At 42.5% G+C, this 27,480-nt stretch overlaps 3 protein-coding genes and 1 non-coding gene across 12 annotated transcripts in view; 2 read left to right on the top strand and 2 right to left on the bottom strand.

The window, feature by feature from the left end:
• Positions 1-3,335, top strand: part of CCDC191 (coiled-coil domain containing 191) — a 76,394-nt gene extending 73,059 nt beyond the window's left edge. For both annotated transcript variants that reach the window (XM_037057400.1, XM_037057401.1), the window contains one exon: positions 590-3,335. In XM_037057400.1, the coding sequence (XP_036913295.1) occupies positions 590-734 (145 nt within the window). In that variant the 3' untranslated portion in view covers positions 735-3,335. The remainder of the gene's footprint in view (positions 1-589) is intronic.
• On the bottom strand, positions 2,481-15,717 carry ZDHHC23 (zDHHC palmitoyltransferase 23). 6 transcript variants are annotated; one of them, XM_037057406.1, is made up of 6 exons: positions 15,476-15,717; positions 14,429-14,624; positions 11,103-11,810; positions 9,222-9,389; positions 7,174-7,349; positions 2,481-2,891 (listed from the first exon to the last, which is right to left on the bottom strand). In XM_037057406.1, exons 2-6 carry the CDS (start codon positions 14,587-14,589, stop codon positions 2,863-2,865), a joined length of 1,242 nt encoding a protein of 413 aa, XP_036913301.1. In that variant the 5' UTR covers positions 14,590-14,624; positions 15,476-15,717; the 3' UTR covers positions 2,481-2,862. The 6 variants fall into 6 exon arrangements, with proteins under 6 accessions (XP_036913301.1, XP_036913297.1, XP_036913300.1 ...); XM_037057402.1 differs by having other exon boundaries at positions 2,481-7,349; XM_037057405.1 differs by having other exon boundaries at positions 2,481-7,349; positions 9,222-9,380.
• Positions 12,670-12,759, top strand: LOC118994894 (small nucleolar RNA SNORA27). The gene has a single exon (XR_005068158.1). It is a non-coding gene; the product is annotated as a small nucleolar RNA SNORA27 (small nucleolar RNA).
• A 772-nt stretch (positions 15,718-16,489) lies between the features above and the next one.
• The window catches only part of GRAMD1C (GRAM domain containing 1C), a 102,082-nt gene continuing 91,091 nt past the window's right edge, over positions 16,490-27,480 (bottom strand). For all 3 annotated transcript variants that reach the window (XM_037057397.1, XM_037057398.1, XM_037057399.1), the window contains one exon: positions 16,490-18,099. In XM_037057397.1, coding sequence (XP_036913292.1) covers positions 18,019-18,099 — 81 coding nt within the window. In that variant the 3' untranslated portion in view covers positions 16,490-18,018. The remainder of the gene's footprint in view (positions 18,100-27,480) is intronic.

The raw sequence follows: 27,480 nt of genomic DNA, 5'->3' as shown, positions 1-27,480 counted from the left end.
TGTCGTTGCCTGTTGAGCACAGCACGGAGGGCAGATGCCTCCATGCTCTGTGGAGTGAAGACTGCCCTGTCTGCACGGAGGCATCGCCTTCCCCTGGCGGGTTTCCCCGACCTCCTGTGGCCGTCAGTGCCGCCCACCCACTTTGTGGGTGCTTTTCTTTTTTTTTAAATTTTTATTTATTTATTTTAGACAGAGGGGAAGGGAGGGAGAAAGAGAGAGAAACATTCATGTGTGGTTGCCTCTCATGGCACCCCCTACTGGGGACCTGACTTGGCCAGCAACCTCGGCATGTGCCCTGACTGGGAACTGAACCAGCAACCCTTTGGTTCGCAGGCCGGTGCTCAATCCACTGAACCACACCAGTCAAGGCTGCTTGTCTTGTTTTGTATTGGGTCTTCTTCCATTACTATTCAGTCCCTTAGTTTTATTGCCTTTACAGCATTTCTCAGTCCGAATTCCAGTGGTGATTTCCATACCTTTTTTTATATGTTTTATATACATAAGGATTATTATTATTATAAGGTTTTTAATGTGGAAAGTCAGTCAACTTTCCCTTAGTATTTCACAGTTTGTCCTTTTACTCTTAAAGGAGGATTCTCTGGATCACACTTCAGACATGGAAGAAGTTTGTACAATTCATGAAAGAAGAAAGAGAGAGAGAAGAAAGGCGACAGCAACTCCGAAAGAAGGTAGCCGAAATTCTGCCCGACTTCCAGGTGCCGGACCCGCGGTGACTCCGGGCCGTGCTGGCACACACGCAGCACTCGTGTCGGGGTCCTTGGTGTGGGGAGCACCAGCCTGCACACCGAGGACAGGCGTGTCCATCGGTCCATAGTACATCCACACCACTCCCACCCACACACATACACACGCATCTAGCTGCTTATGTTCTATCAGATACTCTTGGACCACAGGGATTATTTTTGAATTTGCATTTCCTTCCCTTATTCCTCTTGGGCTGCTAATCAGTTCACTACAGCATTTATCACAGCAGGATCGTCCAAAGGAACTGTTCCTATTCCACTGTTCAAATGCATCGTATATATTTTTAGCATCATAAACTTTACAAAGGACAAGTGTTTGCTTGCCTGAGCTTGTGGGAGAAAATGTGTCCTTATAGTTTAACGTGTGTTGTTGACAAATGTAATTTTAATTAATAGAAATTAAAAGTAGTGAGTACATAGAAAAGGAGTCATACACGGTCAGGCACCTAATATCTTCAGATCAGCAACAGGCATTCTGCCAGACTCCATCCTTTTTGCCTACCCCGATGGAAAACTGCATATCAAAAGGCACTCTATGCGGCTGCTGCAAGGGTAACAGTGTCTCCTAATTTCAGAGAAATTGGGGCACCAAAAAACTGCTTTTCTATGTACCTAATAAGCAGCAAGAGAGGGCCAGCAACTTGTTAAACTGTCTGTTCATGCCCCCAATTGCAACTTCCAAATAATAATCTGGCTTCTAGACCTCAGCTCAGCTTGATCTGCCTGCCAAGATATTTATCTTGAATTCAAAGAATGTTTTAATCTTTAAGATGCTAAAGACTGTAAGAACAATCCCTTCTGTGAACCGAATCATCTGCTAGAAAAAAAATTCATTGCAAAACACATTTATCCCAACAATTTCAAATAGTAGGTAAATGCACACAGTAAAATGAGAAAGTCCCTTGCAGCCCTGAGGCCACTATTATTTAGTAAATTGAAAACATGAGTTGATAAATTCTGTGTTCAATAAATTCTGTTCTTGTCTCTTACTTCCTAGAAGGGGTATCTAGCTATACCACTGGCAAGATGACGTCTGTCCTTTTTTCTGGGGAAGATGTGATGTGTGATTCACTCAGATGTGACAAAACACCCTACTTTGAACTCTATTTTCCTCTGCAATATCCCCTCCCCATACCTTTTCCTTTAATATGATTATACAGTTGTCATCTAAGAACTCTTTTTAAGACTAACAGCCACTGAAGAAAATGGGACTAAAAGTAACTCTTTAATCTTTCCATCTAACCCACCGTTTATACTTAATTGTATGTAGTACAGTTACGGAATATTGGCTGATATTAGCACCCAGAACTCAAATACCGATTTTATTCTAGTACCAAGACTCATAAACCTTAAGTTTTCTCTTAATTCACCTCAAGCATCATTTAGAAATTGAGTCTTTAAGCAGCCCATACTGACTGAGCCAGTGAGAACTTTTTACCTACTTGCAGAACCTTCTAAAGAGACATAAGGAAAAAAGTAAGTGACCTCTTCCTTGCTGGGTTATCTTAAAGATATGATTTGAAATGTCACTGCTAACAAAATGCCCAATAAGCAGTATCTGGCCTGCAAAACTGGAAAAGTCATCACTAGGAAAGTGAGTTTTAGGTGCACAGGCTGGGGACCTCCAGGGGCCAGAGAGCGGGCTCAGCTACAACGCAGGCTTTTCTGAAAGCAAAGGTGTTCAGGAGACACACCAAGAAACACCAACTAGTTTCGTTGAAGAAAGCACTTTATTTTCCATTTAAATAACTTGGTCACAGTACATTGTTTTACATAAATGGCAGTAATTTTTTAAAATTTCCATTTGAAAGGCCTTGTGTCTGAGTCTGAGGTGATAAGACGTTATGAATACAAGTATAAAAACAGTGCAAAATGTTTAGCCTAAGCTTTTGCAGTTGGCTTCAGAAATCCCCTGCAATGTTGCTGGGCCAGTTACATTAAATGTTAAATTCAGTGTTAGATAAACGTTCCTGGGTTTCCATTAGTTGATAATATCAAGCCCAGAAACCTAATCAAATGAAAAAGGCTCAAAAGCCTAAGAACTTCAACCATCCAGTCACCCAGACCACAGGACCGAACTCGAGCTTCTTGCAAGTTCCTAACATGGCATCTTGTCAGTGACGCCATCTGAAAAAAATGCAGGATTTTAGTTGCATCAATAACTAGAATAGATCTGGTTTTAAAGCTGTGCCTTTAAAGATGAATTTTCTGGAAGGGGAAGGTGCCATACAGAGGCTGAGAGCAGTAATAAGTCACAAGCCCAAGCTGGAAATAGCCACAACCTCCAGGAACTCTGTCTTCATTGAGCATTCAGTCTGTGGCCGGCGGCTAATACTACAGTGAAACACTTAGTGCCAACTGGGGTAGGGAGAACCGGCCATTAGCAACAGGATCAAATTTAGCTGATTCGGCAAGTTTATATTAGTCACAGCAAATATGTACAATGACATTTGATTTGATTCAGCACTAAGTTAAGCCCAGCTCTCATTCTCCCTCTGCATCACCTTTGCAATGTTTAATACAAAACGGTGCACCTGTCAAGCTGCTGCTGAGAAAACCAGATTCCAAACAGGTGCCTCGAGCAAAAGTTTCTCTCATCCACTGTGTATGTGAGGAAATTCTCTTTTAAAATTCAGGGGACCAAAATATGGGTAAAACAAAGTCAAATCATATAAACCTGCTTACCTAGTTTAAAGAGACCCTTAAGTCTGACAAAACATTAATTTTTAGTTTTTTAAAGATTTTACTTATTTATGTTTAGAGGAGACGGGAGGGAGAAACAGAAGGAGAGAAATATCAATGTGTGGTTGCCTCTAGCGCACCTCATACTGGGACCTGGCCACAACACAGACATGTGCCCTGACTGAGACTCGAACCAACAAACCTCTGGTTCACAGTTTGGCACTCAATCCACTGAGCCACACCAGCCAGGACCAAAAGATTAATTTTTAAACATTCTTGTTAAAGCTGCTTCTATGTCATATTTTTGCTTACGTTAGTTGAGTTTCATAATAAAAATCTAATGTCCTACCCAATGGAAATTTGGTCTATTGAGCAGATTGCAAGTATTACAAAGAACCTGTGTTTTCTGGCAGTGGAAGATTCTAGTATGGAAAATTTTCTCTTGCTAAAAATATTCAAAGTCCCAAGGACTACTGCATGAGAGAAAGTCTGTAGCAGTCTTTCTGCTAGGCAGATGGTACAGTGGAAGACAACAATCGCTTCATTCACCAAAGGAAAACGCTGCTTAGATAGCACAGATTCACAGTGTCCTACTCACAGACACACAGGTGGCTGAGGTGACACAGCAGCAGTGTCCCTGAAACACACTTACAGCTCGACTTGAGCAGTATCAGAGAAACCCAGCAAAGAGCCGCCGTTGTTATGATCAGTTCAGGTCAGGTGGGCCCAGCTCTAACCACAGAATACTCGGTGTCAAAAGAAACATTTTAAACATTGAAGGATTTTCTCCCTTCATGTTCTGATCCTTAACTATTTCTCCACTGCATCTTGCAAACAGACCCATTTCTCTTTCCCAGAAATAGCACACCCGGCAAGACAGCAATGCTGATTAGAATACAGTTGATCATTTACTAAACTCCACATCCAGTATGTTTAGAAACAGAGGCCAAGTCTATGGGGGGAGAGAAGGGGACCCACTTATCTGGAACTATGTGGGCAGCATGCTCTTTCTTAGGGACCTGGGACGCCAGCGTGGAGTCTGCAGGGCAGTTCCCCATGGCCACCACCAAATGTTCCTCTGGGGCTCACTCGCTCACAGAGGCTTTGTCCTTTAGAGGACATGGTCCCTCTGATGGTTTCAGTGCATAAAAAGCTCGAAAAGTCTAGGAGTGTAGGCTAAGGGTGTCCCAGAGCCTACAGAGCACTTCTCATGGGGAGCTGCTAGTTTGCTCTCTGTTTGGTGCAAATATTTCAGTACACCTTTACCCGCAACAAAACCACCGAGATTTTCACAGGTTTGGGCTTTGTCCTGTAAACTGCCAATCGTGACGTTCTCAAGGAACTAAAAATAAGCCTCTGAATTCTAGGAAGCCAGAATAATGTATGAGGAGTCCTTAACCAAGAGAGGGACACTGAGCCACCCGATCCAGGTGACGCTATCATGTGGCTTTAAAGATGACCACATTCCCATTCTCTCAAATGACTGGTCTTTCTGGTGGGATTCATCTTCATCATGTCATATTTTGATTGTTTTTAAAGATTTGACAAGAGGCTAAAATTACTGACTATACTGACATTTCTGTGAATGTTATTATCAGTTGTCAGACAGAGTTGGTACATGTCTGGTATTCAAGAGACTACAGCTAGAGATTTCTGGCCACATGTTGTCCTTGACATTATTACTGTCTCTCTTCTCGCAAACCTACGCAGAAGGGAGTTAGTTATATCAGATCCAATGTTAATTCCAAATGAATGCGTGACTCTGGGCCAGGGAGAATGCCTCAGCGGAGAAACCACAGCCTCGGCTAACACCCCCAGACTTGCTGTTTGGCTCATCCCAGGGGCACACAGAGCCTATCATGTGTTAAACCATGGCTGGGGAGAGCGGCGACAAGCCGTCTTAAGGACAGCTGCCGTTCCCGGCTGGGCTCAGTGCGAGCTGCACAGGGTGGTGCGGCAGGAAGTAGCACTACTCCCTCTCGACGTGTCTAAACCTCTCACTGCAGCAGCACGCACAGAGAGATGGAAACCTGGCGGTGTTGTCTCTGTGTTAAGCTACAAGCCAAGGCAAATTTAAGGACCATGAATTGCTGTAGGGATTGAAAAAAGAAAAAGACTTGGCATGGTGAACACACAATACAACATACAGATGATGTGTTACAGAACTATATACCTGAAACATATAATTTTTATTTACCAGTGTAACCCCAATAAATTCAATTAAAAGGATACACTTACAAAACCAAGAGGGTTTTCTTCCCCATCTGAAATTGCCTTATCTGAATTCTATGGCAGAATATATCCATTATATGTAAATATTTAATTATTTATAAATTTTCAATTTTGAGATATGATTAAAGAAACAACTTGGTATTTTAGGAAGAACTAGGGAAGAGCAGCAATCCATTAACTCCTGAAAACCACACATATTACCCTGTTTTTTCTCTCCTGGTGAGATCCAAGGGAAGGTGAGTGAAAAGTAATGTGCAAAGTAAGAGGGAAGATGTCAGTCAACCCCTCAAACAGAGTCCATGCCAGAATAACGTGAATACTAGACATGGATTATTGCAACTTAGTACTATAGCTGACAATGTTTGAATCAACTTACATGAACCAAAAAAATCAAGCCCTTGATACTAACCAGCCACCCCCCACCCAGGAAAGAGTAGCGTTCCCTGTAGGGGTGTCTGTTTTCCTCTTCCAGCCATCGTCACGAGTGTGGCTGCCACCTTACCAGGTGAGGCACGGAAAGAGGCAAAAACAGTAATGCCTACTGGAGTTATTCAGAGTAAATCTCAACAACACCACCTAAGAAGAAAACATAAAAACTCATCACCTAAACTCATGACCACTGTACATTATACCAGCGATAATTGCAACCAGCATCCACTCTGCTTTCAAGATTGGGCGACAGTGTGAATCCATCTGGTCATCTCCTACCCTGTTTGAGTAGTGAATGTCCAATACTTCCAAAAGAGAAATTCCCGTAACTGTACAACATGGTATTCGTGGATATTTCTTTCACTCTGAAATGATGAAAAGAGATTACTCTAATAACACTAGCTTCAATATTCTGACCTACAAATGATTTTTTTTTCAGTCTTGAGATTTTCCTAATAATGCTTCATACCTCCGTGGTGCTTTTACTATTTTTCAGTGCTTTCCACACACCTCATCCCTCCCATGCCCCTCGTGACTGCTCTGTGAGGCCCCAGGGCGGGCACCGGCACCCCACGCAAGAGATGAACCTGAGACTCGGGAAAGTGACTCGATTAAGGGTCACATGGCTATTAGGAATTAAGAGGGACTAGAAACTATCCTAATCCGAAACTCTTCCTCCTATAGTAAGAGATGGGAATTGCTTCAGTAGTTTGTGCATTAGCAATCCACATCCATTTCAACTTCTTGTGATTGAGCGTTTAACACGGCGGCTGGAAAGGAATGGCTCTACTTGTACTGCTTCAACAAAAATCTCTTAAGTTGTGAAGTCAGAAAAATTCATTTCTCCAGTCCAGTCTCTCAACCTGAGCGTGGCCCTATAATGCCTTTAAGAGACTAGGGATAAAAACGAACACCCTGCGTGGACAGTGAAGTGCACGATGGAAGGACACAGAGGGAGCCGCCCAGAAGGCACTTCAGACGATGTCCTCGGCAGGGCTGTGGGAGGGGCGAGCGCCCAGGGTGGAGAACTGGTGCCAGTTCCGCAGGAAGCCCCGATTGTACTGGCCTGTGTCCACAATGAGCCCACACAGGAGCCGGCGCCCCGTCTTCTGTCGAAGGGCCTGCTGCACTTCCCTCTCAGTCACGTTGTAACTGATGTTTATCAGCTGGATCAGGAAGATGTAGGCCATGCCCGCTGTGACGATCACAGAGTACCACACGCAGGTGAAGGACAGTGCTGAGCTGGGGAGGGGGAGGGGCAGGTCAGGGCCACGGGTGTTTGCACATTCAGAAGCCTGTCCCTGTCCTAACAGCTTACACATGCAGCACTTACTCCCAAGGACTTCAGTGCCTTCCCCAATCATGCCACTGGAAGATGCTTTTCTGTCCTCAAAACACCAACAACCTGCTTAAATGATGACTACTACCATGTTCTATTTTAATTATTAGTGCCTCTTTTTCTAGTATACTTTACTAGAACAACAAGAACTATTTCCTGAATTTTGTATCCCCTACACAACCAACACAGTGCCTGACCTAATAGGGTTCAAAGTCTGTTTGCTGAATGAATAATTCCTCATTTGTTCTCTTAACTCAGGAGAAAATGAAGGCTCCATGAGTTGGCTGTAAACATCCTCAAGGAAGCTGTGGGTGGGAAGTTCTTAATTTCCATTTTTTCTCAGTCCAGTGCTGATGAGCACAAATACAGAGACAACTCCCAACCCCAGAGGCCCTTTGCATGTGAGATGTGTGGGAGCCCCATCACATTTCAAGTTCTACTTCCTGAAGCCAAACCACCACACAGGACACGGAAGCTCCCTGCAGCTCATTAAAGGACTGGGAGGAAAGGGGACCAATCAATGGCTGCCAGCTGATCATTTTCACTCAAACATTTGCAAATGAGTTAGGTGGAAATAAATTCATTCAGAACCTTCATTTCTTAAGCCGAAAGGGCCTCAGAGGTGGTTAAATCACCGTAAAGACGAGGTGATAGGAAATCACCCATACAGAGCAGTGAGAACCGATAGCAGGACTATTTTATTTAAGTGGCCCACAGAAAGTCTACAAAACCCAGGCTTTGTAACATACAGACATGCTCTGCTCTAGGACATTTGTCTGCACACACTAAGAATAGTGGTTAGGGAAGAATTTCAGTGTTGCTGAAGAATTTCACAACCTAATGAAACTCACAACACGGGGGGAAAGGAACTCACGTCCAAGGAGGAGGGCCAGTCTATTCTAATGATGCCTGTAAATGTCTAGATGTACATGGCAATGGGGGAGGTCTGTCCACAGACTAATGAAAACAAATACCTGCACAGGGACACTATGGAGATAAAGCAGGGATTGTTCTGAAAACAACCGGAGAAACAAATGACAGAAGGAGGGGGGCAGAGAAACATTTCTCTGTTTCCGCCATGGAGCAGAACTGCCTCGGCTTCAGACCACAGACAGCAGGGAGCATCCACGTCAGAGAAAAGTGGTGAAGGGAACCGAGATCATAGGCAGGGGGCGCCTGCGGCTTTCAGCGGAAGGAGTGGCTCAGGCCAAAGCTGAAAAGTGTTAGCTTCGCCCGAAGTGTGCAAATCTTCACAATACAGAAACGTGCCCGAAAGAACAATGCGGAAGGAAATTTTGACCTAGATAACTACAGTAATCATGAGTGGTAATTAAAAAAAGTAGAACAGGGAAAACAAATAGAGGCCAAATAGAAAAGAAAGATTATAGAAATTGTAAGCACTTCGCAAATTAAGACTGGGCTAAAAAGCCCCAGAAAACAGCAATAAAGTGAGGAGGTTGCTGATATTTATGACAAAATGGACTGTTAGTTAGTTTTAAGTTTCACTGCCACTTGCGTGGACATGTGAGTGGTCACCTGACCCCTGAAGTCCCTGATGAAGCCGGTGATCCTGCTTATACAGCAAGACTTCCTCATTTTTAAGGGCTAGGATCCTTTTGACATCACCATAGAAAAAGGCACCTATCCACTGCACAATGTTGTTGGCAATTTCAGGGCCACCCAAAAGCCCTATAACCTGTCCTATGTTTGGTTGAGAGTTCCTAACCTGGCAGCAAATCATTGCCCCTTCCAGTAACAGCAACTTTGTGCCTCACCTGTGATTTGCATAAACTCCAGGACAATAGAAGAGAGCTGTGAAGACACTTCTATCCCTACAAATGGTGTCCAACGTCAGGGTGATCCCGTACACGGAGGTGAGCAAGAACACGGAAAGCGCAAGAATAAATGCTTGATGATTTGATTCTCCGACGCAGCTATTTATCCTCAAAACAGCATAGGGGGATAAAAAAGGAAACACGTTTTAGAAAGTTTTCTACATGACTCAGATAAACAAAGCTTTTAAAACAGGAATGGTGTAAGTATCAGTTATTAAAAAGTTCTCTTATTTTTCAATTTGAGGGCATTAAAGTCTTGTCCACTGAGAAATGTAGTCTTCCTGTCTTTGCTCTTTACAAAGTGAAATCATATCATCAGTCTAAGGACAGGACTAAGTAAAGAACCAGGTGAACAAATCTTTCTAAATATTAATAAATGAAGTCTATTACCCAACTATGCAGAGAATTAATATTATCATTTATAGAAATAAGGTGATGACAGAGTTATGAAAACTTAAAAATGCTAAATCTGAAGTGTTACCCAGCATCAGAAAATATGTTAAATACTTATTCATAAAAAGCCCCCAGGAGATTTTAAGTGGGGGAGAAACAGTGTGGGATAGAGAACAACGCGATGATGTGCAGACTACTTGTCAGGTAAGAAGAGTTCGTGTCGCGGCCATTTGTAGGACAGGGTGTACAGAGACACCGGGATGCCACAGGAGGCAGAGATCTTTTGGGCGAGACTATCAGGACTTCTCACACCAGCACTTGTAAATGGGCCACACACTCACTCAGAGAGAAATAAATGACAGAAGTTGAAAATCTAAAAATGAAAAAGCTATTTACTCCTAAAGACAACGCCCCAGAAAAGAGCTGTGCCTGCCTGTACCTGAGGTCCACCCCAACGCCCACCTGGCCCCTGTGCACCTCACACACCCGAGATCCCCTTCTGAGAGGGAGGTATGCTATATAACCAGAATCCTAGTCATAAAATGCGTAACTCACTGACCTTGACTGCTTTAACAGCAATAAAATTGCAAACATGAATTAATTCCACCCCCTTTAAGATTTACGCAGTAACCCTAGCCGGGTAGGTCAGTTGGATGGAGCATCGTCCTGATGCACCAACATTGCAGGTTTGATCCCTGGTCAGGGCACATGCAAGAATCAATGAATGACTGCATAAATAAGTGGAACAACAATCAATGTTTCTCTCTCTCCTCTCCCCCACTTAAAATCAATCAGTAAATTAAAAAAAAACTTTTAAAAATTTACTCAATAAAGATGCAACATTAACAGTTGCACTTTGTATAGTATAGGCCTTACTATGTCCTCATTTGTCAATGGCCAGCAGGTATGTACCCAAAAGGCCCATTTCTCTACCAACAACCAAATAGGGAGCTATCTGGCAGGGCCTTACCTCAACAATGTGAACCAGAAATCATCAGTAGTATCAAAACTATTAAGGATGTATGGTGAGGACAAAAGGGTCACCTAAAAATAGGGAAATACTTGCTTAAACTTTGTGTTGTAAAGAAAATATGCCTATACTGATTTTGATAAATTACTGTTTTTTAAAATTATTCAACTCTAGATGCTTCTCTTTTAGAAAGGAGAAGATAAATGAAGGGCAGCTCAAAAGAGAATAGCAAAAAAGGAAAACGAAAAATCACCTTCAGGAAATGACTGTGAAAGAACTAAATGTGTGAAACTTGGAAAAAACTGGTGACTAAGTGGAAACACCCTAACAGCCCACAGATATCTCTACAAGACGTAAGGCTGGGAAGGAGAGAGCTCAGGGTGATACAAAGGAAGATCAAACATGGCGAGTCTCACGTGCATTTTCACTTTGCAAGCCTCCCAATTTTTCCCACATACCAGACACAATGATGATCCAGCCTTCTCACACAGATGCCACATATCCGGCAATGCCACGCCCGGGCTGGTCGTACCAGCTGGCACTTGGCGCACCAGTCATCCTTCACCTTGGTGGGGCTTCCAGCCAACAACCTGGCAGAGTCCTTCTGATCATCCTTCAGTGTGCGATTGTTGAGCATGCCCGTCGCATCTGCGCCGGGGAACCCTTTGGTCTTCCGCCCTTTTCCATTCAGGCACTCAATTTGGCTGCTGCCTAGAGATCTGTCCCTGCCCGCTGGATTTCTGAGGTAGCCTGGATTCTTCTTGGCTCTGTACAAAGCTAAGAGGATCAGAAATAACCCGCAGGTAAGAAGAGCCAGCTGAGTGGGCCCCACACGCCCTTTGGGGACCACTTCCTGCAGGAATACATAGTACATGTAGCCCAGAGAGAAGAGCCCAAGGCTCAGGAAAAACAGAGTCTGTTCTTTCCTTCTGTGAGTGAGGTAGTAGTACCACAGGGCCAGCACAGGGAGGGAGGTCAAAACCACCACCCCCAGGAGGAAATGCCAGGAAGCCACTCGGAGCAAGACAGGCAGGAGGATGAGAGGGGGAATGATGCTAATGTTAACTTTTTTGGCTCCTCTAAGCCAAGGAATTCGGAGGCGATCAGAGATTGTATCCATGATCCTTTCACAAGTCTCCGGCTGCACGGACTTACACGTAATCCATCTATTTGGGACGAGCAGAAAGAGAAGACACCTCACATGAGTTTGGTGAATTACAAACCACTGAACACTGTAAGCCAAACAGCAAGATAAATGATAAAAAGAAGCCGAAGGCCAAGTAATCTACTTTCTGACTACTAAACGTGCTATTTTCAAATTCATGTGTCATTTCTAAATATGAAGATGTTTAGCTATTTAACAGTTAAAACTATTTCTCCATGAAACACATATGTATGAGAAGGGAACCCCTAAAATGGAATTTATAAAAAACTCTGTATTTATTCTTCCATGTTTAAACTTCAGTCACCTTCAAAGTACTCTCCATTTCATGCAATATACTTATCGAGGCATTTTTCCCCACTGCTTAAAACAGTTTTTGAACTCATTGATTCTGACGTCTTTTAGTGCTTCTGCCGTTTTTTTGTTTCACCTCCTCCACATCAGCAAAGTGTTTCCCTTTGAGGACTTTTTGCATCCAAAGAAACAAAAAAAAGTCACTTGTGGCAACACTGGGTGAATAAGGAGGATGGGCCAAGGGGGTCATGCCATTTTTGGTAAAAAACTGAACACTCAGTGCCATGTGGGCAGGTATTTGTAATCACCCATCATGAAGTGGGCAAAGGCATTGAAAGAGTCTTCAAAAAAAATTCACTGGAACCAATGCAGCCTCTTACAAGGAAGTCTGTACTACAAGGGGCCCACTCTCCAGAAGGTAACTCCGGTTTTGGGGGTCCAACCTCATATCAATACACACATTCCCTACAAGTACTGTTTGTACTTGGGTGGGTATAAAGACACACATAAAAGTCTTTAAAATATTCACAATCCAGTTATGAAGACAACATGGGATCAAGAATTATTAGGACCCCCTTTTCACTTTGATGGTTGAACTTATCCTTTTAAAACTCAAGCAAATTGGGTATTTGTCTTGTACCCTGTCTGAGGAAACAAACGGGGGGCGGGGGGGGGAATTATTAGGTAAGTGACAAAGCAGCAAAATCACTCAATGAACTGTTATTCTCAAACACTATAAAGAATGATCAAAGGATGGGTCATTAGAGGAGGGGTCTTTGTGGAAAAGCTGGGATCTGTACTTGACCTTGACAGCTGGCTAGCATTTGTACATGTGGAGAGGATGGGAGGGAGGTGTTCCAGCGGATAGACTTGGGTATGGCACAAAACCTGTCCTGGGCCCAGGGATGTACCAGTTCAGCAGGGACAGGGGGTCTGTATGGGGAAGAACAGAGGTCAAACTACTATAAGTCAAATGACTGGGCTTGGAGGAAACACGGCATTGTGGACTTTTTTGCATACTTAACGCTAGTAAGGAAAGGAATGGTTTAAGGAATGAACACACCGATTTTAGACAATAAAAAAAGGGCTAGAACTTGGCAGTGGGAGATAACTATATGGGAATCATCAGAGCAGCAGGAGAGTAGAAATGCAGGAAGCCTATGTCCAGAGAAATGTGTGGAGACAGCAGATACAAGAACTCAAAGACAGCCCAGGTCTCAAGGGCTGGGAGGGAGGAAGAATTAGAAGGTTAATGGAAGAGCTGCGGTCTTGAGTGATGGAGATTATGGAAGAAGTATCACTTATTTCATTAGCACAAAGTGCTCCATTTTCTCTCGATTTTTAGACTAAGTCCAAAGAACCCATATTCAATGATATCTGTAAAAAAGATAACAGACACTGTCAAGTAATAATTACAAAGGGGTTATGTGGTATTCAAGTGTCAAGGTTGGTACTAGACTACAGTGGTCCCCAAGAATGCTGTTCATGCTAGATTAATAAGCAGCTCTAAGTAAGCAACTTACCATTGCAATGACTTTTTGCCGAATAGTTATTAATGGGAAAAGCAAAAGCATGTTTCCAACATCCTTATTCTTCCCACATTATATCTTCCATATGGCAACAATCTTAAAATATATTAGTAAAACTGGATAAAAACCAGGTTATCATTGTTTGATACAAAATTGTTGCAGTGATGTTAAAAATTATATTTCTGGATAGTAATTCCCATCACTTGGATTAATAGTAAAAATAAAAGCCAGATACAATGACATCGGACAAAACATTGTTGCCACTCATGTTGGAAATAGCCAGTCCAGAAGAGGGACCTTCCTTCTAGCTGGATTTCCTCCCCAGAAACAAGGGGTGAGATCAGTTCCAACAGCAGAAAAATGATCTTTCAACCCTCAAGGCCCTTTGTGGCCAAGTACAGTCCAAACCCACCGTCTCTAAATGCTGAGATCCCAGAGAACATAGGAATTTTCTGGTACCATGTTCATTTAAAAATTACAGATTCTGCTGGGCTGTATTTTATTTTTTTTATACATTTAATTCGCCTTCTATCCCTTTATCTGCCTGTTCTCTCCATCTTCTTCCTTTAAATGAAAAATAAGGTGCTAGTAAACTGAGCTGAACAGTCAGTTGTGCACGACTGAGTAATCCATCTTAATAAAATCCTTACCCTTGACACAGAAGACAACTCTCAATTTTAGATCTTTGGAAACAGAATCGAGAGCAAATTCTAGTGTCCCGGATGGCTAAGCTAAAAGTATACATGGCAGTTCTCAAAAGGGCCAATATGGTCAGCATCAAGAAACACTCTGCTCTTACCTATCACACCCTTCATCCAGATCTTGGCAATCACACAAACAAGCAGCCACGTGGTTCTTTTCCCCATTTCGATCTATGTACTCGCAGCAGCACAGGGGCTCCAATTCAGGTTCTTCCGCTTTGTTTTTCTTCATTGCCTTCACACTGCCCTTCTGTGTCATGATTTCTCACCTGTCACCATGAGGCGTAAGAAACCCCCAGAAGGTAAAAGAGGAAAGAACACAAGTCACACCTTGTAAACACATTCACACCTCTCTCAGATCAACAGCCAACGCCGGAGAAATCAAAAATAAGAAGAGGGGGAGGGGGTCCTATTTTCATCAGGCTTTTCTGACTCGGGTTGGCCAGAGGAGAGAGAGAGCACTAGGGCTCTAGGGGCTCCGAGCCGCCTTCACCTCCCTATCCTATCCAGGAACAGGCTACTGGGCACAAGCTGTTCCCATGGCGACAGCCGACCACGCTACCAGGCATAGCCCGGACGCCGGTGCCCACGCGACCCTGCCGGTGTGGACTGAGGAGGGCTGAGCGGTCCCCGCCCGAACCTGGACGCGGNGTTGGCCAGAGAGAGAGAGAGAGCACTAGGGCTCTAGGGGCTCCGAGCCGCCTTCACCTCCCTATCCTATCCAGGAACAGGCTACTGGGCACAAGCTGTTCCCATGGCGACAGCCGACCACGCTACCAGGCATAGCCCGGACGCCGGTGCCCACGCGACCCTGCCGGTGTGGACTGAGGAGGGCTGAGCGGTCCCCGCCCGAACCTGGACGCGGGTGGAAAGTCACCCTCGGGGCTGCGGGCAGAGACGCAGCATGTGTCCGCTGGGGAGGGCGAAAGCTCCCGGCTGCAGGGGCCGGCGACGCGGCTCTGAGGAAGTCACCAGGTGCCCGGGTAGCGCTCGAGGTCTCCGCCCAGCCCCGTTTCCCCAGCCCCGCGCACGGCTTGCCACTCACGCCCCCACCAATCTTGAGGACGTGCCCCCACCAATCTTGAGGACGTGGGCGGGCCTAGAGCGCCACCCCGCCCGAAGAATGACCTTGGAAGGGAAGTTACCTGCTCTCCCGGGCCGAGGTGCAGCTGCAACTAACGCGGAGAGAAAAGGGTCCGCTCCTCCACAGGCGCAGACGCGTTGCCTGGCTCTCTCTAGCGCTCCCGGCGTGACGGCTGGAGTCTCCAGGACTCTGGCTCAGCTCGGCTCCACCGAGCCCTCACCGCCGCCGCCCACCTGTGACCGCAGCCGCCTCGGCCCGGGCGGTGCGTCCACCTCCCCGCGCCGTCCCCGCCCCCTCGCGGCCGCCTGGGCTCCCCGCGGCAGCCCGCGCACTCTTCCGGGTGCCCCGCCCCCGGCGCCGGGGATCCCCGCCCGCACGTGCACCGCCCACCGCCCGGCACAGTCCACTCGCGAGGCCCCTCCCTTGTCCCGGAGCTCTGCCGCTGCGTGAACTGGAAGAGCAGAAGACAGGCTCCCGTGAGCGGGTCCCGACGGCGGGGCAACCGCTGGCCAGCCCCTCCGCTCCGCCCCGCCCCAGGGGCGGCCGCCAGAACCTTGTCCCGCCGGGGAGCCGCGGAAGAGAGGCACAGGGGTGGGGCGGCCTCCAAAGCTCCCGTCGCCGGAGGCGGGGAGACCGACGTGTGGGAAACCGGAGGGCCCTAAGGTTTTCTAAAGTACTTGAAACCCGTGGGTGTGCCCTCGCTCCTTCAGACGCCCGCAACAGGCTTTGGGAGAGCTCTCCGCCGCCAAAGGTTACTGAGGTACCGCCCCAAACTCGGTAACCTCTTAAAGGCCCCAAACTGCCTCTGACTGGTGGTTTTGCGCATTTTTTGATTTCTGGTGAGCAGTCACTAACATTAGACCCGCAGGCCTATGTAGAGTTTTTGTTTTCAGTAGTAGGCATGTTTGAAATGAAACTGTTCTAAAATGAGAGTCCTCTTCGGTTTTATTCTTACCCAGAATTTTGAAGAGTGTAAGCCCATGTACACGTTTTCACTACAGTCGACTTTATTCTTTTGGGTTTGGGTTTGGGTTTTTGGCTTTTTTTTTCCCAAACAGAAAAGGAAGAAAAAACGACAACTCAGACTTTGGGTTTATTGATACTCAATTTATATAACACTCAAGTACTATTAATTGAACTGCATACATATTTAATCGTAATTTACACAGCAACTTTGGTCATTTTCTTTGAGGTATATTATGAAGTACAAGTTTTAAAGAAACGTCTAAAAATACTCAGCTTTTCACTGATAATTTTTGTGAATTTAAGAGAACAAGGTTTCGAGTTATAATTCAGTCACTCTGGCTCAGGGCCAGACACTTCATAAAACAACCCAGGTAAGTACACTGGTTCTCCAAAGTTGTGAGTTGGGATTCACCCAGAGAATCCTTTTCCCTCTGAGTCAATACTGTCATTCTCTATAGGCATCTCAAAAATGACTTTAGCAATCCCATGCTGCTGTGGTGACTCCGGGGAGAAAAAAGAATTTAAAGGCAATAGTTGCTCAAACAGTAAGAATATATACAAATTATTCTGCACTATCCTTTTCTTGTTCCAGGGACATCACTTGTATCGAGACATTTGCCTACAGCCTTTTTATGAAAGGAGCAGAGCTTGTGTCTGACTTACAGCTTTCCATTAGTGCACTTTTCTTGGGAGATAATGTATCCAGAAGTTTTTATTAAAGAGCCACAGTTTGTGTCTTACAACTTAATGAGTAAAACAAGGCACACACATAAATAAATAAATGAAGGGATTCGTGGCTACTGGAAACTAACTCACAAATTAGACTGCTAAACTGACGGCAAGCTTAGTTCAAGTATTTATTTGATCACTAAATGTCCAGGTTTTAACCTCATTTTCTGGATTTTAAAACTCAGAGCTTGGTTCTTCACTTTGTTGATTCCCTGCATATCTCCTTTTATGAAATTGACTCTTTAATTCATTTGATGTATGAAGAGGCAAAATAATCTCACCTCTAACAGTTACCTGAAGAAGAAACAACTATTTCTTTCATGAAGATAAAAACATGCCTGAAGAACCTTTCAGATAATTATCATCCGTGTGCAGAGTCAAAAGATGTACTGAATTTGCATGCTAAGTAAGTGAAGACACTATAATATTTATACTCTGCAAACCCAGAAATATGCCTGAAAACTGATCCTTCAGAATTCATAATGGTTTAGAGGTTTCTTCTTAATATTGATAGTCTTTAGCCTCTTGGATGTATCTCAACTGTGAAAGTAGCCAGTTGGACACATGCTGATTCTGTACTAACAGATAAAGCATCAAACTTCAAACCTCACTGTAAAAATGAGGCCAAGCGTCTCATTTTGTTTTGCATCACAGAAATTCAAATCCACAATATAGTCCATGCTCCACTGAGAAATTCACAGCTTAGAGTTATGTATAAGAAGAAAGGGATGGATTCTTAAGGCCATCGGAGACCAATTATGAAATAAACGTTATTAAAAAGAATTCAGAAGGTACCAATGAGAAAACATGGAAATGTTCTATGACAATTAAAATCCTTCATCCTTTGGTTTTCTCCTAGATGATTTCTTTTAGTTCCGAGTATCTCTCCAGTCTCAATCCTAAGGATCACTAGTTCTCCACAGCCATGCCGGTCTTGTTTTTATTTAGTAGATCAAAGGTTCTTTGAAGCATAATGAGTGAGCTCTTCAACTGCAAACAAAATAATTTTCAAAATTGATCGTTTAAATTTTTCTGATTGTCTTTATGCAAAGTTCATATTCCCATCTAACATAATTTTGTTTGTGCTGATGCCCAAATAAAACACTGAACATAAAACATCTGATTCCTTAGGGCATCTATGCCCTAAGTATGTTTGCTGCAGAGTTGTTCCATTCGCTCTAGGATTGCACTTCTTCCTGCAGTGAACTGCTGTGTATTCTACCTCCCATTAGGTCCCTAATCAAATTATCCAAAGTGAAAGGCTAGTTTGTTTTCATAAATGGTTTCTGAAGGTGCAGTGGTCTTACTATCTCCTGAATAATTCAAGTTTCACTTCCAGGCTTGTGCTTGCTCTTACACTAATGTTTGTCTTTACCTTCTAAAATTTACCCGTCCCCACTGTCTCCATGTTTTTTCCCTAATTATCCAGTCTCTAAACTCCCAAAGCATTACCACTTACTTTGATACTTAATTTTGTACTTTTTAAGTAGTTTTTAACAATACACATGGACATTGGATTTCTCTAAAAATTGTAGGCAACTTGAGAACAAGAATTATGTCTTCTTCTTTGCATTCATTCTTTCATTCTTTGTTAAGACTGGGTGTGCAATGGTGAACTGAGCAGACATTGTCTCTGCCTTCATGGAGCTTACAGAAGAGTAAGCAAAACAGAACTAAAACCCATGATTACACACAAATATGTAGTTACACAGTGTATTACGTTTTTGACTTAACCAACTGGAGGAGGGTAGTATCATTTTCTAAAGTTAGGTCAACTAGAAGAGAACTGGGTTTGGCTTGGGATGAAATGGAATTCTGTTTTGGACGTGATCAGTTTGGGATGCCTGTTATTAGCCAGGTGAAGAAGGCTATGAGTCTAGAACTCAGGGAAAAGGTCAGGGTAAGGACCATGGACTTGGTAGTTATGTGGCATCCAAGTTATGGGAGTGGATGTGATCACCTAATGGGGAAGCAGAGGCAAAGGTGAGAGAATCCAACACAGAACCTGGAGCCCTGGACTGGGAAGATGTCAGGTACAGGAGATGGTTTTAAAACAAAAAGTACTTTCCTGTTATGCTAAGTGAAAGAAGCCAGTCCTAAAAGATTCCATTTTTAGGAAATGTCCCAAACAGGCAAATTTATAGAACTAGAAAGTAGATTGGTGGTTGCCAGGAGTGGAGAGAGTGAGGGATGGGAGTGACCACTAATGGGTATGGGGTTTCTTTTGGGGGTGAAGCAAATGTTCTGGAATTAGTGGTGATGGTTGCATAAATGTGTGAATATACTAATAATCCTTTAAAAGGGTCAACTTTATAATATATGAATTATTTCAGAAATAAAACTTGGCTTTTTCCCATGGTTTTAAAGAAAGCAAGATTAGATACACTACAAGAAAAGAGTGGTCAGCTCTGTCAAAATGCTTACACTGTAAGATGAAAACTAGAAAAAGGCACATTAATGATACAAGCCAGAGGTCACTAGGCATCTTAGCTCACGCAACATCAGTGGAAGATGGTGGAGAAGAAAAAAAGCAGAGGGCACTGAACAGCATATGCATCAAGTTTTCCTCCCCACTGAACCTCACAGGAGGATTTTTTTAAGACCTAAAACACAAATGCAGGTAACAAAGTGAGAAAAGCTGTTGCAAAACAACTTTGGAAATTGGAAAGCAGAGGAATGACTTTGCAGCCTAAAAAAACTGAATACTAAGCTAATAGTAAAGAAAGATGAGAACCAACAAAATTTACCCCGAAGAATCCTCAAAATCCTCAGGAACTGATGGTCAGGTATCTCTGAGAGTAGGAAATGAGAGAAAGAGGCTAAAATAGGAAGGATCAAATGAATCTTTGGGCATATGGTCTCTCTCCTATACCTGTACAGATGTCTGAAATCTTACTTTCTGGAGAGGATATAAAACAAAGAGTCTCAAAAAAATAAGGTACCTAGGAATAAATTTAACCAAAGAGGTAAAAGACCTGTATTCAGAAAACTATAGGACACTGAAGAAAGAAATTGAGGAAGATAGAAGTAAGTGGAAGCACATTCTGTGTTCATGGATTGGAAGAATTAACATCACCAAAATCTCCAAACTACCCAAAGCAATCTATAGATTCAATGCAATACATATTAAAATACCAATGACATATTTCACAGGTGTAGGACAAATATTCCAAAAACGTACATGGAAACAAAAAAGACCCCAAATAGCCTCAGCAATCTTGAGAAAGAAAAACAAAATTGGAGGGATCATAATACCTGATATAAAACTACAGCTCTGGCTTGGTGTGGCTCAGTGGATTGAGTGCCAGCCTATACACCCAAGGGTTGCAGTTCAATTCCTAGTCAGGGCACATGCCTGGGTTGCAGTCCATGCCCCCAGTTGGAAGTGTGTGAGAGGCAACCACATATTGGTGTTTCTCTCCCACTCTTCCTCCTTTCCCCTCTCTCTAAAAATAAATAAATAAAATCTTTTTTAAAAACTACACTATAAGGCCATTATAATCAAAACAGCCTGCTACTAGCCTAAGAAGAGATACATAGATCAATGGAGAAAAATAGCCCAGAAATAAATCCATGCCTTTATGGTCAATTAATATTTGATGAGGCAAGAGCATACAGTGGAGTAAAGGCAAGTCTCTTCAATAAATGGTGTTGGGAGAACTGGACTGGTACTCGCAAAAGATACATATAACTAGACCACCAACTTACACCATGTAGCAGAATAAACTCAAAATGAATAAAAGACTTACATATGTTGTGATACCATAAAAACCCTAAAGGAAAACATAGGCAGTAAAACTTCAGATATCTCATGTAGTAATAGTTTGCCAATATATCTGCTAGGCAAGGGAAACAAAGGAAAAATAAATGGGACTATATCAAATTATAGAAGCTGCACAGCTAAAGAAACCATAAGCACCCTGGCTGGTGTGGCTCAGTGGATTGAATGCTGTCCTGCGAACCAAAGGATGGTGGGTTCAACTCCCAGTCAGGGCACATGCCTGGGTTGCAGGCTGGGTCCCCACGTGGGGGCATGCAAGAGGCAACCGATCAATGTATCTCTCACACATTGATGTTTCTCTCCCGCCCTTTCTCCCTCCCTTCCTCTCTATCTAAAAATAAATAAAATCTTAAAAGCAAAAAAGAAGCCATCAGCAAAATAAAGAAGGAACCCACTATATGGGAGAATGTATTTGCCAATGATACATCAGACAAGGGTTTAGTCTCCAAAATATATATAGAACTCATACAACTCAACACCAAGAAGACAAACATCCAATTAAAAAATGGCCAAAGGACCTGAACAGACACTTGTCCAAGGAGGACATACAGATGGCCCATAGACTCATGAGAAAATGCTCAACATCACTAGCCATCAGAGAGATGCAAATTAAAACCACAATAAAATATCACCTCATACCTGCGAAAATGGCTATCATTAATAAATCAACAAAAAATATGTGCTGCTGAGGATGTGGAGAAAAGGGAAACCTAGTACATTGTTGGTGGGAATGCAGACTGGTGAGGCCACTGTGAAAAATAGTACTAAATTTCCTCAAAAAATTAAATAAGGAACTGCTTTTTGACCCAGCAATTCCACTTCTAGAATTATATTCTAAGAATTCCAAGACACCAATTCAAAAAATATATGCACCCATATGTTCATAGCAGTGTTATTTACAATGGCCAAGATCTGGAAACAGCCTAAGTTCCATCAGTATATGAGTGGATAAAAAAGCTGTGATACATTGATACAATGAAATACTATGCAGCAATAAAACAAAATGAATTCTTACTTTTTGCAACAGCATGGAAGGAACTGGAGACTATTATGTTAAGTGAAATAAACCAGTCAATGAAAGACAGATACCATATGATCTCACTTTTAAGTGGGATCTAATGAACAAACTAATGACCAAAATAGAACCAGTGGCTTAGAAACATGGAACAGACTGACAACTCTAAAAGGGGAAATAGGAGTTGGGGACTTGTTGAAAGAAGGTGAGGGGATTATCAAAGAATATATATACATGACCCATGGACATGGACAATGCTGAGGGGATTGACTGTGGGGATGGGGGGTAAGGGGGGAAAAGTGGGACACCTATAATAACATAAACAATAAAATATTTAAAAGAAAAAAAAAAGAAACAGAGGGTCCCTGAGCTCATTGGCTCAGGGGATACCAAGACATCATTAAGGACAATGGTACCGTACCAAAAGCAGGGGGATTACATGAAAACATGTATACTGAATGTTGAGACCATCCCCTCTGCTCTGACCTCCCCATCTTTCTCTTTCAATCAGCCTCTAAAATGCTGGCAGCCAGCCCTTAAATCCTTCATATAGGAGACTGGAAGAGTCTTCTCTATGGAAAGTGATGGATCCAAAAATCCAGACACCTAAACATACTCAGATGAGGATTTCTGAATCAATAGCNTGGGGACTTGTTGAAAGAAGGTGAGGGGATTATCAAAGAATATATATATACATGACCCATGGACATGGGCAATGCTGAGGGGATTGACTGTGGGGATGGGGGGTAAGGGGGGAAAAAGTGGAACACCTATAATAACATAAACAATAAAATATTTAAAAGAAAAAAAAAGAAACAGAGGGTCCTTGAGCTCATTGGCTCAGGGGATACCAAGACATCATTAAGGACAATGGTACCATACCAAAAGCAGGGGGATTACATGAACACATGTATACTGAATGTTGAGACCATCCCCTCTGCTCTGGCCTCCCCATCCTTCTCTTTCAATCAGCCTCTAAAATGCTGGCAGCCAGCCCTTAAATCCTTCATATAGGAGACTGGAAGAGTCTTCTCTATGGAAAGTGATGGATCCAAAAATCCAGACACCTAAACATACTCAGATGAGGATTTCTGAATCAATAGCCCAGCCAAATCTACAGAGAAGTTCAGGGTAGACCAGCCTGACCCACATGTTTAGAGATTCTGAGCCACATGAGCAGACAAGCAAGGACTACAGACTCTAAAGAAATTCTCTAACACTAAGTATAGAAATCAGGAAAGAAGGGAAAGGATTTTGATGAAAAGTGAGTATGCAAGAAGAAAAAAAATTATTTAACTGTCAGTAATAGATCAGAGAGAGAAAGATTTGGCTATGTAAAAAGATCATGACCCACTTCAGTCAAGATGGTGGCCTAGGCAGACGTGGCCTTACCACTTCACCTATCATCAAAATTACAACTAAAATATAGAATAACTGTCACTCAAGAAAGACAGAAACCGAGCTCAATGGAAGTCTGACAACCACGGAATTAAAGAAATCACATCCATTCATACTGGTAGGTGGGGCACAGATGCAAAACAGGCTGGTCCCACACCCATGTGGATAAAAATTTGGGAGGGATATCTCAGGAGTGAGGAGTCCCAGCCCCACACCAGGTCCCCTAGCCCAGGGTTCCAGTACCAGGAAGATAAGTACTCACAACTTCTGGCTGCAAAAACCAGCAAGGATTGAGTCAGTGGAAGAAACTGCTGGAGGCTTAAGCAGTTCCTCTTAAAGAACCCACACATAGACTCACCTACTCAGACTCACTCCCTCTGAACTCTAGCAACTGGGTAGCAGCTTGAAGGGCACCAGTGGTCTACGGAGAGAAACTGAAGTGTCTGGCATCAAGATGAGCAGAAGCCATTGTACCTTCTCTAAACCCTCCCTCCACAGAGCCAGCAAGTTGGTGCCATATCTGAGACTCCATCAGTCTGGCTAACACTGTTTGACCCACCTTGGAGATCCCCAGAGGAGCTCCCATACCCAACCTATGGGCCCACCCAAGCTCCTTTTCCATAAGAATGGCTGGTCTTGGATCCTAAATCCTATCAAACAAGCCAACAGCTAGATTCAGTGAGCCCTAGCAGCAGCCAGATTAGAGTTAAGCTTGGTTTCACCTGGGAATCTCCAAGCCTAACACAAGTAGTGGCCACCTCAGATTGCTTTATAACTCAGGCATAATGCCCCAAGCAAAACACAGGTAGGGCTGACCTTGGCCTGCACCCCACCCCTGGAAAACCCCAGGGCCAATGCACCCATTGGATGGCTATACACTACCACCCTGGCTCTGCACAGGTGATTTTCCATGGATGGTGGAGGTTGGTGGTAAGTGGTCACAGCCAGTCCTTGCAGCTGACTGGCCTGGGTAAATCCCTTCCATTGATCCGCCAACAGAAACCAAGGCTCAACTATAAGAGGAGGGTGTACTCAGCCCACACGAAGGGCGCACCTCAAGTACCCAACTTGAGTGATAGTGGAGGCTCTGCCACTAGACCCTATAGAACACCTACTCATTAGGCCACACTACCAAGACACAGTCAAAGCTGTTCTACCTAATACATAGAAACAAACACAAGGAGGCTGCCAAAATGAGGAGACAAAGAAACATGGCCCAAATGAAAGAACAGATCAAAACTCCAGAAAAAGAGGTAAATGAAAGAGATAAACTAGCAGAAGCAGAGTTCAAAACACTAGTTATAAGGATATTCAAGGAACTTAGTGAGGGCATCAGCAGCATAAAAAAGACTCAGTCGGAAACGAAGGGCACACTTATTGAAGTAAAGAACAATTTACAGGAAAACAACAATAGAATGGATGAAGCCAAGAATCAAATCAATGATTTGGAATGTAAGGAAGCAAAAAGTAACCAATCAGAACAAGAAGAAAAAATCCAAAAAATGACAATAGTATAAAGAGCCTCTGGGACAACTTCAAGAGGTCCAATATTCACATCATATGGGTGCCAGATGGAGAAGAGGAAGAGCAAGAAATTGGAAACATATCTAAAAAAATGGTGAAAGAAAACTTCCCTAATTTGGTGAAGGAAATAGATATGCAAGTCCAGGAAGAACAGAGAGTCCCAATTATGATGGATGCCATAAAAAATGAAAATCACAGTGCCATAAAAATGAAAATTCAGAGGAATAACAGCTCCTTGATATTAAAAATTAATTAGCAAAAATTTTAAAACTCAATAGAAAAATTTTTTATGTAACATTTTCAAATGCATCAGAGTAAGACAATGTCTGTCTATAAATGACAAAACTTAAAATGATGTGTTTATAGATTGAGTTAAAATATAATTGAGAAAGACTTTGCTTTTTCTGCAAGATATAATATTCTAAGGTTACAATTAGAATTATAAATGAAAGTACATCTAAACTTTTTAGACTCCTGGAGGTTTTTAATCAATAATCTCTAGAACACTTACTTTAATAAAAAATATATGTATACAAAATAAAAATAAAGATTAAGATGAGGAAATCACTGAGAAAGCAAAATAAAAAAGGCAAAGAGATGGAATTTGGAAAAACAGGTTAAGAAAATTAGACAATCTGTCCAATTAACTGAATTTTAGGAACTATAGATAGTGAAAGGAACAAAACCATCAAATATATAAAACAATACTTCCCAGAACTAAAGGGCATGAGTTTCCACATTAAGAGATTAAGAATGATACCATCCTCCAGAATTCTCAATGGTAGCACTGGAAGCCAAAAGGCAATGGAGCAATGCCTTAACCATTCTAAAAAAACATTATTTCCAAGTTAGAATTCCATCCCCACCCTAACTATTAATCAAAGAGAAGGACAGAATAAAAAATTTTCAGACAAGTGGAATCTTAAAATATTTACCTCCATACTCTTTCTTAGGAGGCTTCTAAAGGATATGCTCCATTAAAAAGAGGAAGTAAATTAAACAAGGAGAGAACATGTGCCATAGGAAACAGAGGAGATGGATGACAGCTGGACACCCACACAGAGGGCCACAGACCTGCCTGGAGCCAGACAGACAGAGGCTCCATTGACAGAATGCCTAAGGTGAATGATTATAGGAGATTTATACAATAGACAGGATGAAATACTTGTAAATAATATTGATAAAACTAATCAACCATAATGAAATTCAGGGATAAGAAAAAGAACAGAAAAGAAAAAGCAGTTATAGTTTATTCTGTGGCACAGTTCAGAATGGCAAAGTTGGTCAAAACAAAGCAAACACTAAATATTGACCTAACCAAAAGTATGACTTCATTTGGGAGAATGGGGAAGTTTGAAACGGGGAAGATGAGATGAAAGGAAAGAAAACAAAATCACTGTGTTCTTTTGACTTCCCTAATAGGAAGTCAAAACAAAATATCTAAAACTGAAAAATCAAGACGTATCAATATATGCTTATTTATGAATGTGAAGGTTAAACACCAACAGAATAAAGTAAAAGATTCTTGTCTTAGGAAAGAAATGGAGAAGAGTGTGCTGGGATTGCTATTTTCTCAACAAATCTTATAGAACAAGTTAACTCTTTAAACTACATGAAAGAGTGACTTTAGAGAAAATAAAAACTTACAAAAGTGAATGATATATGAAGGATAAAGTAGTGACAGCCAGAGTAGGCAAGTCTGAAAGAGCTCGACCATGAAAGGGAGTAGAGAGATGATGTGGATATGGTGTAGGTTTTTAAATGCAGGAGATAACATAGCACAGTAATGTGCTGATAGTTAAGATCCACTGAATGAGGGAGACTGAAAATGGGAAAACTAGAAGGGAGATGCATGGCGTCTCCTGCTAACACGTGCTGGGACTGGCCTATCATAGGCTGAGGAATGCATCCAACTGGAGTGGAGAAGACAGGGTGCAGCAATAGGAGGGTCTGCAGACTTCGTGATAGAAGGAGAGGAAAAGTCTCTTTCTTCCTTGATGCACAGTCATCAGTTGAAAGTGAGGGGCAATGGAAGGAGATAATGAGGAGAAAAGTGGGAATATGATATACTCCTTGCTGAAGAGTAAGAGGAGAAAATTACTAAGGAACTGTAGATACTGTGCACTTGAAGAGTGTCTAGTTGAAGTTACATCCTTCAGTGTCCCACATGATATACTATGAAATGCTCAATAGTTGATTCTTCTAAAAAACAAACCTACACATGGGAGAAAAGGATGAAAGGAAATAAAATATTAACAGTGGTTATGTCTGAATGCTAGAACTATAGGTTTTCTTCTATTCTCTATTTCTTCAATTTTGAAAAGTAAACATATATATTATAATGGAAATATTAATCTTTATTTTTCAAAGGGAATCCTAACTTTTGGTTCATGGAAGTATGTGGCACACATTGATAATACTATGTTCAAAAGATAATGTTTATAGCAAAACACTGAAGCAACCTAAATGTTCAGCCTTCAGTGGATACACAGTAAAAATAATTGGGGCATGTTTATATAGTTGAATTCCATGCAGCTGCTAAAAGAAGAGGAAGCGCTTTATATCCTCATACGGAAATATCTTCAACAAAATAATGAACAGTGTATATAGTATCTATCATTTCTATAAAAAGGGTTAAATTAAGCATAAAATT

Source organism: Sturnira hondurensis, unplaced genomic scaffold, assembly GCF_014824575.4.
Source record: "Sturnira hondurensis isolate 20B ecotype Veracruz unplaced genomic scaffold, ASM1482457v3 Scaffold0009719, whole genome shotgun sequence".
NCBI lineage: Eukaryota > Metazoa > Chordata > Mammalia > Chiroptera > Phyllostomidae > Sturnira > Sturnira hondurensis.
The sequence above is the reverse complement of the archived record's forward strand: the minus strand, read 5'-3'. Positions and strand labels throughout refer to the sequence as shown.

Bases quoted from the DNA above. Each gene is read 5' to 3' on its own strand.
- ZDHHC23 (XM_037057402.1), bottom strand. From the start codon at position 14,589: ATGACACAGAAGGGCAGTGTGAAGGCAATGAAGAAAAACAAAGCGGAA. The intron at 11,811-14,428 runs GTAAGAGCAGAG...CGTCCCAAATAG, and splicing joins CTGGATGAAGGGTGTGATAG to ATGGATTACGTGTAAGTCCG. The intron at 7,350-9,221 runs GTGAGGCACAAA...CCCCCTCCCCAG, and splicing joins GGAGTTTATGCAAATCACAG to CTCAGCACTGTCCTTCACCT.